General features: G+C 33.1%; 1 protein-coding gene across 3 annotated transcripts in view; it reads right to left on the reverse strand.

Annotated features, from left to right (window-relative positions):
* The window catches only part of LOC139515385 (dynamin-1-like protein), a 35,130-nt gene extending 19,464 nt beyond the window's left edge, over positions 1-15,666 (reverse strand). Inside the window, exons 1-3 of one of the 3 annotated variants that reach the window (XM_071304964.1) lie at positions 15,444-15,666; positions 915-1,065; positions 229-350 (exon numbers count right to left, since the gene is read on the reverse strand). In XM_071304964.1, the coding sequence (XP_071161065.1) occupies positions 229-350; positions 915-1,065; positions 15,444-15,545 (375 nt within the window). In that variant the 5' untranslated portion in view covers positions 15,546-15,666. Of the gene's footprint in view, positions 1-224; positions 351-914; positions 1,066-15,076; positions 15,228-15,443 lie in introns of those variants that run through there. The other 2 variants (XM_071304957.1, XM_071304971.1) reach the window with 2 other exon arrangements.
* Between the last annotated feature and the right edge of the window lie 85 nt (positions 15,667-15,751).

A 15,751-nucleotide genomic window follows, 5' to 3' on the forward strand; every position in this document is an offset into this window, starting at 1 on the left:
TTCAAACATGTTCCAGGACCAAAGCATTACTGATATGAACCTTAGACAAAAAATTCATAAAAATCTATCAAGAATGGTAAATGAGATAGCACTTCCAAGCAAGTACAGACGAACAAATACATATGATTTCTATCTATGTTTTTGACACTGCATTGTGCAGGGGTCAAGAAGAAAGATTCCTAACATAATGTCCTTAATAACTTACTAAATTACAAAACATAAACTTGCCTTATTAGTTCCCCCCATTCGATCTGTCTCATTTTCTATTTCCTTTCGAATCTCATCAAAATCTGTGTAAATTTTGTTCTTTGTGTGTAGAAACTTGGCCCATTCTTCTGCTTTTATTGCATCTGCAATTAAGAAAATATTTAAAATATACAATTCATAATTTTTGTTTAGAACTATTGCTGTTGTCTTAAAATATTCATTTTAAAAACAGTAGTGACCAATTCACACATTTAGGACACAATTCATAATTTCAGGAAAAAAAGGAGAGATGAGCAATGCTGTATTCAAATTTAAGTTTGTGTTAGCCAGCTTCCTGTACATGCATACAAAATATGTCATATGAGGTTCAACAAATAACAACTAATCTATCAAGCCCCTTCTGTTCAGTTTGAGCCAAGGCTCCATGTTGAAGTCCGTACTTTGACTTATAATAGTTTACTTTTACAAATTGTGACTTGGATGGAGAGTTGTCTCATTGGCACTTATACCACATCTTCTTATATCTATAATGTTTTCAAAATTGAGTTTGATTAATATATTAGTTAATGCACAATGAAGAAAACTATTCTGAGAAATCCTTTTGACTAGACACATCATTAACTATTAGTTGGTTAAGCAAGCTATAAATTCAAGGAAATTACTATAAAATATGAATGCTGCAATGAAAACCAATATTTGTTTGTTACCTCCACTTCCTTCCTGGAATCTTGTTTCTGTATCATTTTTACTAACATGTATCAATTGTAGAATAAGAGGACGTCTTGTAACAATGCCAGTTCCTCTTGGTAAAAAATCTTTCCCAACTAATCCTTCAATCACAGAACTTTTTCCTGAACTCTGTAAAAAAAAAAATATAGTTAAAAATAAATTGCATCAGTGTTTTTTTTTATGTAAACCCCACCTCATTTTATTCATACATCAGATGAAAATGATTATTTGATATTCAGAAGTTATTCTTCCTCAAGACTTTTAAAAACATCTTTCAGTTTGTTGATTACAGGGATCAGCCCTTCCATGAATGGTTTACTTTAGATTTGGATGTCAATAGGCAGTCAGGTACTTAGTGTCTTTTTGTTGTTGAGGTGAATAAGTACATGTACCTAGCCACGTTGACCCACTCTGTGTTTTTGTTAGATGTATGTCTGTTTGTATCCATCTGATGAGTTAAGCTTTTTTCAACTGATTTTTATAGTTCGTACTAACGTTGTACTGTAACACCACAGGCCCAGGTCAGGGGAGGATTGGGATCCTGCTATCATGTCTAACCCTGCCATATTCTGTATGTATGTGGCTATGTGCCGATGCAAAGTCAGGAGACTGTAATTCAGAATTTTTCATTTGTTTCTCATTGGAATTGTTTTACATTTGTCATTTCGTGGCATCTTATCACTGATGTTGCGGTATGGGTTTTGATCATTGTTGAAGTTCGTACGGTGACCAATAGTTGTTAATTTCTGTATCATTCAGTCTCTTGTGGAAAGTTGTCTCATTGGCAATCATACCATATCTTTTTATATTCGAAACCAAATCTTTATATCTATGGAAGAATTAAGTAAAGGTTTTAAGTAATTTGTGGTAACGAAATCCCTGACGTCACTTAACAATTTACCAGTTAGACATAGATTACATGCAATAAATTTAAAAAGTCACAACAGACATGGGTATAGTGAATGAGTTGTGAAATATAAACACCATAAGATGATCCCACCATCCAAAAAAGTAAGAATTTGATAAAAAGTCAAATATATTTAAACTTTAATCTATAAGCATGTGTCAGCTGATATGAATTAATGAATTTGATATGTTTTATTCATTTTTAACACTTATTTCTACTGATTTAAAATTTAGTTACTATGATTTTGGATATTGCATACTTGAGATATATAAAATTTGACATGTTAATTCAAAAGTTACAAATCAATATATTCTTATTCAAAATGTATGATTTTACAAGTAATTAAAATAATAGTAATAAAACTACAGGTAAATGAAGTTACATGTGTCTTTTTACCTATCACCTGATTGCGAGGTGTGAAAATTTAATAACTAAAACAACAGCCCCCAATAAATGTTGACAGTACATGGGTTGAAAGTAATAAAAAAGATATTTGAAAACTCCCTTATAACAATATAATATTTCCTGTCTATTTAACTGTGAGACAAAAACCTTCTCCATGCTAGAAATTGAAAGTTTGAAGCAGGAACAAAACATTTTTTTTTATCTTTTCATTATAATACTTTGTACTAATTATTCAATGTGGATCACTGTTTATTAAAAGAATTTACAATATAATCATGATAAATAGAAATGAAAGCATAAACAGTGATTTAAACACTTTCTAAATTCCATTTTATATGTAATTGACCAGGTAGAGAGTGTTTTTTATAGTAATGACCACTCAAAATTTCAATCGACCAGTATTTGCCAGTAAATGCCAGTATTTACCAGTATTTACCACTGGCATGGTCAATACTAGTATTGACGACTTTTTTGCCAACCTTGCTTTTGACAATTGTTGTAAATACCTGATTATGATGATAGTGTTTCTTTGTTTATATTTAATATGACGTCATAACTTAAATAACGTCACAACTAAAATCCCTAAAAACCGAACCAAAATCTAAAATGTTATGGTATTTCCGTTTCTTTTTTAACAGATTTTGAAGTTAAAATATGTTTGAATTATAAAAAAACAAGAATTTGTCAATAGTACACGGATGCCCCACTCCCACAATCATTTTCTATGTTCAGTGGACCGTGAAATTGGGGTCAAAACTTTAATTTGGAATCAAAATTAGAAAGATCATATCATAGGGAACATGTGTTCTAAGTTTCAAGTTGATGTAACTTTAACTTCATCAAAAACTACCTTGACCAAAAACTTTAACCTGAACTTTGCAGTATCATTTTCTATGTTCAGTGGACCATGAAATTGGGGTCAAAACTATAATTTGGCATTAAAATTAGACAGATCATATCATAGGGAAAATGTGTATTAAGTTTCAAGTTGATTGGACTTCAGCTTCATCAAAAACTACCTCGACCAAAAACTTTAACCTGAAGCGAACGGACGGATGCACAGACAGACGCACGGACGAACGGAGGCACAGACCAGAAAACATAATGCCCCTCTACTATCGTAGGTGGGGCATACAAATTATACAGACTTCGTCCCTTTTCACAGGTAATGCCTGCCTCATATTATTACCGATAACATAAAAATAATTAAGTCAGTTTCTATAATTTAGATAAATTTCTGCAGTAAATTTAGAAAATTCTTTATTATTTAATGGAAAAAATATCATCATTATGACAGTCAGTGTTGTTGAATTTATCAATTAGATGCAATTTAGAAGGGTCTAAACTGTAATTTATAACAGTACCAAAAAAAATCTGCTATAAAAGAGTGCAATTAGTGTGGCGTGACTTTTTACCCCAATATACCCCAATATACCTCAAAAAACAGTTTTAACATATTATTATTTAATAATAACATTATTTTAGGCATATCCAAGTTATTTTAACACCAATAATACTTTTTTTATAAATATATTTAATTTTAAAATAATTTTTCCTCGTAACTTGGTCAATTCATGTCCGCCGCTTACGATCACAAAATGACTTTTTACCCCAATATATCCAAATATACTCGAATAAACAGTTTCAATACAATTTCAATGATAAGGAATGATTTAACATTCAGATACATTAAAATAACACGACTGTTCACTTTTGTTGTGCATTTTGAGGCTTTTAAACCGTTATTTATTCATGTTTTGACGAAGGTTTCACTAAACACCAGAACGAAGAACCTAAAAATATACCGGTAATTTTTTACAATTTCTTTTTTTCTTCTTCTTTAAAATGTGGAGATTGAAAATGCATATGTTTTGTTTTTTGTTTAGAGTAAAATATGATATACATATTTTTTTTAATGAAACTCGAAAATCTTTTTCTCAAATTTTGAAAAAAAATCTCAAATATTTTTTTTAAGTAATAATTAATGTTTATACATGTTATATGTTTATGCCCGCGTCACACTGTCCCGATTTTTACGCCGATGGCAACACGATTATGGAAATTTTCAAAATCGGGACTGATCGTATCCAGATCGGGCTATTCGTAGTGCCATCTTTAACCATCGAACAACCATCGGCCACTTTTTCTAGCCTTCGGGGACAACTTCGGGAAGGGTTCTAAATTTTTTAACATGTTAAAAAATCCCCGAAGGTGCGTCCGATGTTGAGGGTTCATATTGAGTTCGTATCACCATCCTCACCATCGTAATGTCACCGGGAATGCATCTTTGCACATCGTATTGCATTCGTGTTTCCATCGTTTCCATCGGGCAGTTTTGACATTACGATGTCTACACGAATGAATCACGAAGATACCCGAAGGTCTTACGATGGCAACACGACTTCGTGAAGACCTCGTAATCCCGTCGTGTTGCCATCGAATAAAAGTACGAAGGCGACAAGATGGAACTACGACGGCAATAAATCCAGCTAAATGTAAGTTAATTTTCGCGTTAAAATACATTTAAAGTGCCATGCGCGATATGCACTGGTCAGTCTTATATGACAGTTAAGAAAGACGTTCACAAAACATGGAGCTCATATCATATGATTCTATGAGAACAAGAAAGGCGACAGCGTTGTTTCTATTAATTCAAATGGAACAAGAAGAGCAGGTATTACAGGCTCAGGATTTACTTTTACAAATAAAATATTATTTTTTGTCAATTTTCCATATCAAGCAACATAATGAAAATCATAAACGCACCTCGTACACCAACACTGCAGGTACACGTATATAAGGAAACCAACTTTTTCTTCATTATTCTGATTTTTTTATGTATCGTCTGAGTTGTTGCCACACGAATGTTTCTCCATAACCATTTTGTTTTCTATATGTCATATTTTGCCGCATTTGTTGCTTTCCCCACATCCTTCCTTTTGTCTATATTATTATGATATTCTCCTGGAAAGAGCTCTTTTTGAATAAAAGGGATCAACGAACCCATTACCTTACCTTTAAGATAGATCAGTAAACATGGGCATAATTATGGGTGATTATTCAGACTAGTGCACACATTTTACAGTTCAAACAAGGCAATGCCGAGCGTGGCATCCCCTCGTATGTAACATATTGGGGACAAATATGGACACTTTATTTGTATATACACATGCAGAAAATGGTAAATTGAATATGCATATTTGATACATAAACTATTTTTCTAGAAATCAACCAAAACATTCAGTAACTGGAAATACCTTTAATATTGTCTTTAGAACCAGCAGGTAAAAAAATGAGCAACCAATTCCTGTGTATTATGCTATTTCAAGGAGAAAAAAACAAGTCCATCTGCATGACCTTGACCTTTGGCCTTGAACGTAAAAAATGTCAGATCATTACAAGGAGGAATAATATACCAAATGTGGTTAAAATCTTTTGAAGCATATTGGTTTTAGAGTGTCCACAAGGGTGATATTGCCTTGTATTACAACTGTCACTGTGACCTCGACCTTTGAACTTTAAAGTCAATAGCGCTTAAGATATTCTTAACGAGTAACAGCATTTTGGGTCTAGAATGTCAATAACAATTTTATATACACGCAACTTACATGTAGTAGGCGAGGGGATAATGAACTAAGTTTTATAAGAATTAGTCAAAAAGATCGATTTCCCGCCATGCATGGCAGACTTGTACAGAAACGATATGTTGTCGAAATTCTGTCCGTATCTTTTAGACATCGTATGGCCATCGCGCCATCATCTTAATCCATCGTGTAGCTTTCGTAATCCATCGTGTAGCCTTCGTGATCCATCGTGTAGGGATAAGAAGCTTAAATACCCGTCTTCGGTTAACCTTCGTATGTCCATCTTTTGCTATCGTATATAATTTCGGCACCATCGTATAGACTTCGTTATTCATCGTACTTTCTTCTGTCACTTTTTGGTATTTTAACGAGATCGGGACCAACTTCGTACGAACTTACAATTTTCGCATTCGGGTGTCCATCGTATATAAAAATCGGGACAGTGTGACGCGGGCATTAACATTTAATGTTTTCTATGCATGTTAATAAAATACGTATGTATCTTTCGCTCAGTGAGGACATTGTTATTCAATGTTGGTAAGGTTTGTGTGTTCACATTTCTCGGACCAACATATTTTTGTCACGCCAAGAAATCCTGTTGCTCCAATGCAACTGTGACTCTGATGGACCTCCTACGGCATCCATTATTAGTCGAAGATTAAATAAAAAACTAGAGGCTCTAAAGAGCCTGTGTCGCTCACCTTGGTCTATGTGAATATTAAACAATGGACACAGATGGATTCATGACAAAATTGTGTTTTGGTGATGGTGATGTGTTTGTAGATCTTACTTTACTAAACATTCTTGCTGCTTACAATTATCTCTATCTATAACAGTACTTTCTGTGGAAAATGTTATTGAAAATCTTCAAATTTTAAGAAAATTGTTAAAAATTGACTATGAAGGGCAATAACTCCTTAGGGGGTCAATTGACTATTTTGGTCATACTGACTTATTTTTAGTTCTTACTTTGCTGTACATTATTGCTGTTTACAGTTTATCTTTATCTATAATAATATTCAAGATAATAACAAAAAAACAGCAAAATTTCCTCAAAATTACCAATTCAGGGGCAGCAACCTAACAACCGATTATCCGATTCATCTGAAAATTCCAGGGCAGATAGATCGTGACCTGATCAACAATTTTACTTCCTGTCAGATTTGCTCTTAATGCTTTGGTTTTTGAGTTATAAGCCAAAAACTGCATTTTACCCCCATGTTCTATTTTTAGCCATGGCGGCCATCTTGGTTTGTTGGCCGAGTTACCGGACACATTTTTTTAACTAGATACCCCAATGATGATTATGGCCAAGTTTGGTTAAATTTGGCCCAGTAGTTTCAGAGGAGAAGATTTTTCTAAAAGATTACTAAGATTTACGAAAAATGGTTAAAAATTGACTATAAAGGGCAATAACTCCTAAAGTGGTCAACTGACCATTTTGGTCATGTTGACTTATTTGTAGATCTTACTTTGCTGAACATTATTGCTGTTTACAGTTTATCTCTATCTATAATAATATTCAAGATAATAACCAAAAAGAGCAAAATTTCCTTAAAATTACCATTTCAGGGGCAGCAACCCAACATCGGAATGTCCGATTCATCTGAAAATTTCAGGGCAGATAGATCTTGACCTGATGAACAATTTTACCCGTTGTCAGATTTGCTCTAAATGCTTTGGTTTTTGAGTTATAAGCCAAAAACTGCATTTTACCCCTATGTTCTATTTTTAGCCATGGCGGCCATCTTGGTTGGTTGGGCAGCGCACCGGACACATTTTTTAAACTAGATACCCCAATGATGATTATGGCAAAGTTTGGTTAAATTTGGCCCAGTAGTTTCAGAGGAGAAGATTTTTCTAAAAGATTACTAAGATTTACGAAAAATGGTTAAAAATTGACTATAAAGGGCAATAACTCCTAAAGTGGTCAACTGACCATTTTGGTCATGTTGACTTATTTGTAGATCTTACTTTGCTGAACATTATTGCTGTTTACAGTTTATCTCTATCTATAATAATATTCAAGATAATAACCAAAAACAGCAAAATTTCCTTAAAATTACCATTTCAGGGGCAGCAACCCAACAACGAAATGTCCGATTCATCTGAAAATTTCAGGGCAGATAGATCTTGACCTGTTGAACAATATTACCCCCATGTCAGATTAGCTCTAAATGCTTTGGTTTTTGAGTTATAAGCCAAAAACTGCATTTTACCCCTATGTTCTATTTTTAGCCATGGCGGCCATCTTGGTTGGTTGGCCGGGTCACCGGACACATTTTTTAAACTAGATACCCCAATGATGATTGTGGCCAAGTTTGGTTAAATTTGGCCCAGTAGTTTCAGAGGAGAAGATTTTTGTAAAAGTTAACGCAGGACGACGCCGGACGACGCCGGACAACACCGGACTCCGGACGCCGGACGCCAAGTGATGAGAAAAGCTCACTTGGCCCTTTGGGCCAGGTGAGCTAAAAAATGTAAACCTTTCAGATGTAATGTTTATGAAATTAAAATATTCCAAGTGGGACACCCCAACCCCTCTTTTTTTGCACTCTCCATTTTTAACCCTCGAATTAAGCTTTCCAATCTAACTAAAATTTAAACCTTACTTTCTAACTGATCTTTTCATGTACCGGACAGACAACACTCGTTATTTTATAAGAAAAGGCTACTATGCCCGTTATACACTCATACACTGACATGCATGTTGTCTACTTGGAGTCTCCGCACAAACACTTGCCTCAGAATAAACTCCAAATATGGAAAGTGGAACTACTATTCAAAACATAAAGTCAAAAGTCTCATAGAAGAATTTTTTGCAAAGGATGCCGAGGTAATTCTCTGTGTTCAAAATATACATGAAATTTCATAACCCCAAGATTACGATATATATTTGATATAACAAATTATCAATTTTGATATAACAGATTATGAATTTGATATAACAAATTATGAATTTGATATAACAAATTATGAATTTGATATAACAGATTATGAATTTGATTTAACTTGACAAATTCACAATTTGATATAACAGATTTTCAATTCGATATACCAAATTATCAATTAGAAATAACAAATTGTCAATTTGATAAAACAAATTGTGAATTTCTCTACCAATAGTATGGTTTAATTATAATGAGATTGATTGAAACATTGCGTAACCCAAATTGGCACATTTTTGTGTATTGATTCATTGTTTATCTGACGTTCAGCGACAAATATGTCATTGAATGCTTATTCAAAACTTTCTTAACAGGTTTAATGTTTCTGAAACCCTCTCCTTCCCCTTTTATCTATTATTTGAGGCAATTTGGGGGACTAGTTTGAATGTTTTCTATTCATTACACGGGACCTGGTGTCTTAGAACGAACAATTAGAAATATACTCCAAATGCTGCAGTTGCAGGGGATGTAGGGTGGATACCTATCTTTCAAAAACAATGGCAATGCTTAATTCGACTATAGTGCCGTTTGAACAATATGAGTTCTGATCGTTTAAACAGAAAAATTTTAATATGGGCAGACATTATGAGTAAACCAGATGCTCCGCAGGGCGTAGCTTTATACGACCGCAGAGGTTGAACCCTGAACGGTTGGGGCAAGTATGGACACAACATTCAAGCTGGATTCAGCTCTAAATTTGGATTGTGATTAAATAGTTGACACAGCATAGGTTTCTGACACAGAATGAATGTGTTCTAATGAACTTAAAATTTTTGTTTTCTCTTAGAGCAATTCACTATGCTGTTGAATATTAATCCTCTCAAAAAAATGTTTGAAGAAATTTTCTTTTTTATTTATGAAATTTCAAATGAGAAAAATTGAACCCAATTTTTTTAATCACATCCCCCTTTCCCTTATTCCAAAACTAATCTCAATTAAAATTTCTAATGGAGTTTGCAACAATAACTACTCATTTAAATACATCATAAAATATTAAGATGTAAAAAAACTGCTTGTTATCACTGAATGGTAAAGATTATTTTAATTTATCAGTTGGTAGTAAAAAGTGAATATTCATTGTATATTGTATATAACAAAGATTTAAGTTGATTCTGGACAAAGAAAGATAACTCCAATTAAAAAAAAATCTTGCTATTGCACAATATTTTGCAATTAGATATTTCTTGCTTACTATTCTGGACAAAGAAAGATAACTCTAATTAAAAAAAAAATTGCTATTTCACAATATTGTGCAGTTAGATATTTCTTACCATTGCGCAATACTGTGCAATTGAAAAGACTTGCTATTGCACAATACTTAATATAATAATTTTAGATCATGATTTGGACCAACTTGAAAACTGGGCCCATAATAAAAAATCTAAGTACATTTTTTGATTCAGCATATCAAAGAACCCCAAGATTTCAATTTTTGTTAAAATCAGACTAAGTTTAATTTTGGACCCTTTGGACTTTAGTGTAGACCAATTTGAAAACAGGACCAAAAATGAAGAATCTACATACACAGTTAGATTTGGTATATCAAAGAACCCCATTTATTCAATTTTTGATGAAATCAAACAAAGTTTAATTTTGGACCCCGATTTGGACCAACTTGAAAACTGGGCCAATAATCAAGAATCTAAGTACATTTTTAGATTCAGCATATCAAAGAACCTAACTGATTCATTTTTTGTCAAAATCAAACTAAGTTTAATTTTGGACCCTTTGGACCTTAATGTAGACCAATTTGAAAACGGGACCAAAAGTTAAGAATCTACATACACAGTCATGACAGTTAGATTCGGCATATCAAAGAACCCCAATTATTCAATTTTGATGAAATCAAACAAAGTTTAATTTTGGACCCTTTGGGCCCCTTATTCTGTTGGGACAAAAACTCCCAAAATCAATACCAACCTTCCTTTTATGGTCATAAACCTTGTGTTTAAATTTCATTGATTTCTATTTACTTATACTAACGTTATGGTGCGAAAACCAAGAAAAATGCTTATTTGGGTCCCTTTTTGGCCCCTAATTCCTAAACTGTTGGGACCTAAACTCCCAAAATCAATACCAACCTTCCTTTTGTAGTCATTAACATTGTGTTTAAATTTCATTGATTTCTATTTACTTAAACTAAAGTTATTGTGCGAAAACCAAGAATAATGCTTATTTGGGCCCTTTTTTGGCCCCTAATTCCTAAACTGTTTCGAACCTCAACTCTAAAAATCAATCCCAACCGTTCTTTTGTGGTCATAAACCTTGTGTCAAAATTTCATAGATTTCTATTAACTTAAACTAAAGTTATAGTGCGAAAACCAAGAAAATGCTTATTTGGGCCCTTTTTGGCCCCTAATTCCTAAAATGTTGGGACCAAAACTCCCAAAATCAATACCAACCTTCCTTTTGTGGTCATAAACCTTGTGTTAAAATTTCATAGATTTCCATTCACTTTTACTAAAGTTAGAGTGCGAAAACTAAAAGTATTCGGACGACGACGACGACGCCAACGTGATAGCAATATACGACGAAAATTTTTTCAAATTTTGCGGTCGTATAAAAACATAAGTGTATAAAAAATTGGAATTTTTATGTAAGGAAAACGTTTTCTGAGTATAAAGCAGAACATTTGTGTATCATTACAGATTATGTTGATAGTACCTCAGTTGTCAATACTGTTATGTCTAAAATGTTTAGTAAATATGTCGAAAAGTGGCAAGGCAATTTACAATCAGAGAAAGCTTTATTTGGTAAAGGTGGTAACAAACTTCGTACATATAACAGGGATCTCCATGGCCTGTTTAACGATGGCGCCCCGCCATCATTCAAATGTCTTGCACCATCGTCAAATGACTTGAGCCATCGTTAAATTGTCTTGCGCCATCGTTAAATTGTCTTCCGCCATCGTTCTAAACTTCATCGTTTTTTGTAGCCCGACGCCATTTTTTGTTATCAATTATAATCAAATGCATGTAATTGCATAACCCTTAGGCTTTTTATGTTATAATCCAATACAGTTCTAACGCCTGAGGGATATCCGGATTAAGATCGCTAATCACTTGTACATGAGCTTGTATACAGGTAGATCAACAAACCAGACAGAATACTATCTGAGGATAGACGATCCATTTGTCGAATTATTTGTCCAATTAATCAACTAAGTTTCAGCAAATGATTATGATAATTTAGATTAAATAAATAAATTAATAATCCAGTTACAAAGAGAACAGTTTAACAAGTCAAACACGTGCTTTATTTTGACTTACGCAATCAGCATCTCCCTTTTCTTAAGAAGTACAAAATATTTAGAATTACTTTAAAAGTTTAAAAGTAAAAACTTAAATATTTCCTGTAAAGAAATATCGTATCGTAATTCTGAATTCATTTCGTATATTACAATCAAATTGATACATCTGCGTTTCCGGTTTCTATTCAGACTCGAAAGATGCATGTTGCACAGCATAAATTTGCCAGATAAAGTCATTAAAAACCTTTTCATTTGTCAACGTTTGCTTTACAAATCTCTTTAACCTTTTACATAACCCGTACGAATCGTTTTGTTGTTGCTGCAAATCAGCCATACCGGTAATGGGTTCTTAATTTGACAGTGTAAATGAAAAATAAGCTCCACATCATATGATTTTTAACCCCCATAACAATTACCAAAAATACAAGAAATCTACATGGGGACTTTCATGACAGCTTTTGGTCATTCTCAACTAAGGGGGGACCAAGAAGACTTGGCATTTGAATGGTTAAAAACGGCAATAAATGAAAATATTGATACTTCTAATTCTATAATGAAAATTCAAATAAATATAATTTAAATAAGCAATGAATTAGCATGTTCACCATTCCTTGTATGGAGGGATAAAATACTTCCGATCGCGCTACACTGTACAGCGTAGACACGGTTTGTAATGGTGAAAGTTCCTCCAGCGTTCAATTTTCATCCATGGAGATCCCTGATATTTCAAAAAAAAATTAAATATTTCTAATTTTATCTACATGTATGAAAAACGATTCAAATTTAATTATGAAAATACAAATGTTCTTGAATAAAACTTAAATTTGAAGGAGTGAAAAAGAAATAGCTATTTAAAACTGCCCTGTATATTTTCAGGTCCGTCCTGGTCTTTAGTGTTACCATTATCAGTTTTCGAGTTAACAGTAGTTTTAAAAGCTTCTAAATACACACAGAGGTGCATAGGGTTGTTTTTTAAAAGTAAATATGGGTAAAATATCATTCCACAACATGAATATTGCACTGAAACGTTTTATTTGAGTATATTGGGGTATATTGGGGTAAAAAGTCATTTTGTGATCGTAAGCGGCTGACAAGAACGGAACAAGTTTCAATGCAAAAAGTGATTTAAAATTAATTATATTCATAAATTAAAGTATTATTGGTGTTAAAATAACATGAAAATGCATAAAATAATGTTATTATTCAATACTGTTATGTTAAAACTGTTTTTGAGGTATATTGGGGTATATTGGGGTATGTTGGGGTGAAAAGTCGCACCCCAATTGGTGCCAATAGGAATACTATAGTCGATGAAGATACGTTTTCCAATGTAGCTGTCAAGAGCAGAGTTAAAACGCCTCTTTAATGGTTAACACAGGTATAGCAGTGTTTTCCTTTTTTCACTAAGGTAAGGTGGGTGTTTTAAAAAATAACTTGCAACCGAGTGTTTTTTTTAAATGTCCAACCTTTTTTTTATTTACTGTGGGTGCACGTGGGGGTCACAAAAATAGAGTAGTATAATATTCACATTTAATGGAGTTAAACAAACATAAATAGAAGTACTAGTCATATTAATTGTCAAATATTCTTTGATTTATTTTTTTTTCAAAAATTTATCTCTTATATCTCTACTTTCATTTACAATTTTATGCATCAATATGGATTGAAGGCCTTTCAATCCAGGTTTCTGTCCTGTTTCTTGCTTTTGTGCCGTATTTTTGGCACACAGAACAGTAGTATCCTTCCTCTGTGACTATAAGTCATTTGAAGTCTTGCTCATATTTGTCTTCACTTGCGTGTCTTTTCCGTTATTTGGTTGATTTTTGTTCAATTTCAAACAACTCCAACATTACTATCAATTTTATTTAACTTATTTAGTCTAGTATTTTCTTTATCATCATCGTCATCTGCCTTTCTTTTTCCCCGATTGATAAATGAAAACATTGAAATTTGACGTTTGGACGCCATCTTTGTCAATAAAAACAAGGCAGGATTAGTATTCAAATTTTAACGGTACGGAACCGAAAAATACCCGGATTTTGAAAAAAAAAGCCGACCACCTCCTAAAATCGAAAGGTGGTCGGCTTTCAAAAGGTCGGCTTAAATGCCGAATGGAAAACACTGTATAGCATTATGGCAATATAAAAACAATCCTTAATGTATAAGTTTAAATGTACTGTTAACTATCATTGTCATAGAAATTACATCAGATAAATAAAAAAACACTTTTTTAAGATTTTTAAGGGCATGCACGGTGAATCCGGGTCCGTCCGCCCTGATTCTGGTTCGCCCTAATACCTGTTTGCCCTGAGTCCGTTCGCCCTGATTTTATTTTTAAGTATAGTGTTGCGTTGTGTGTATATAATTGAATGTGTTGAAGTCGGTCTACAATTTCGCCGAATATTTACGATGTATCATGTTGAATTGTCTAAAGCTAGCTGCTTTACATGCTGTAAGGTTATAAGTTTCAGTACATTTTTGGACTCTAAGTTTTTGAGGACTAAGTTTGTATTTGTATGTAATTACGTTACTAGGAAATATAAGTTTCTGTAAATTGTGTATTTTTAAATGTGTGAAACAACTGAAGACTAAGTTGTTGTCTTGCTTCTACGAGGATAAGTTTCTGACTTATACCTGACATAAAACAACTAAAGACTAACATGACTAAGTTATTTATATATTAAACTTTATTGATACATATCAAAAGTTTCAAATGACACCTACTCAGCAATCAAAATTCAATCAACAGTAATATTAAAAGTAATTATAAAATAAAGTGTAACAATGCAGCCAAGACTTTTATTTAATTAATATAAATTTGGCAAATATTCTGTATTTAACTTTTAATAGATATACATAAATTTAAATAAATTTTAATATATATATATATATTTCGTTCATTGATGTAACATATACATATCATAAATGAATATAGGGCGAACGAACCCAGGGCGAACGGACTATCAGGGCGAACAAACTCAGTGCGAACGAACCTAGGGCGAACATGTAATCAGGGCGAACGATCCCGATACCATGCACGGTCCACCTGATTGCCTATCACAACAATTTGTGGAAGCTGAATTGTCTCTGAACCAACAGTGTTAAAAACATCTTGCAGTTTGTTGATAACAGGGATCAGCCCTTCCATTGCTGAAAGGTTTATTTTCTATTTGATGTTTACATAGAAATTACATCAGAGATAAATACAAATTATTTTTAAGGACATGCACCTGATTGCCTATCACAGCAATTTGTGGAAGCTGAATTGTCTCTGAACCAACAGTGTTAAAAACATCTTGCAGTTTGTTGATAACAGGGATCAGCCCTTCCATCGCTGAAAGGTTTACTTTCTATTTGATGTTTACATAGAAATTACATCAGAGATAAATACAAATTATTTTAAGGACATGCACCTGATTGCCTATCACAACAATTTGTGGAAGCTGAATTGTCTCTGAACCAACAGTGTTAAAAACATCTTGCAGTTTGTTGATAACAGGGATCAGCCCTTCCATCGCTGAAAGGTTTACTTTCTATTTGAATGTCAATCAGCAGTCAGGGACATTTGACTTGTTTCGCTTTGGGCATAAACTCCAAAATTATCTCCGGCACTTTTTCACTTCCGGGTTATAAGGTGAATAAAAGAATGATTTAAATTACCCCGAAACATTTTATATACACATTCAGTGACATTAGATTATTAACATTTATTACTAATGAA

This window comes from Mytilus edulis, chromosome 1 (assembly GCF_963676685.1).
Source record: "Mytilus edulis chromosome 1, xbMytEdul2.2, whole genome shotgun sequence".
Lineage (NCBI taxonomy): Eukaryota > Metazoa > Mollusca > Bivalvia > Mytilida > Mytilidae > Mytilus > Mytilus edulis.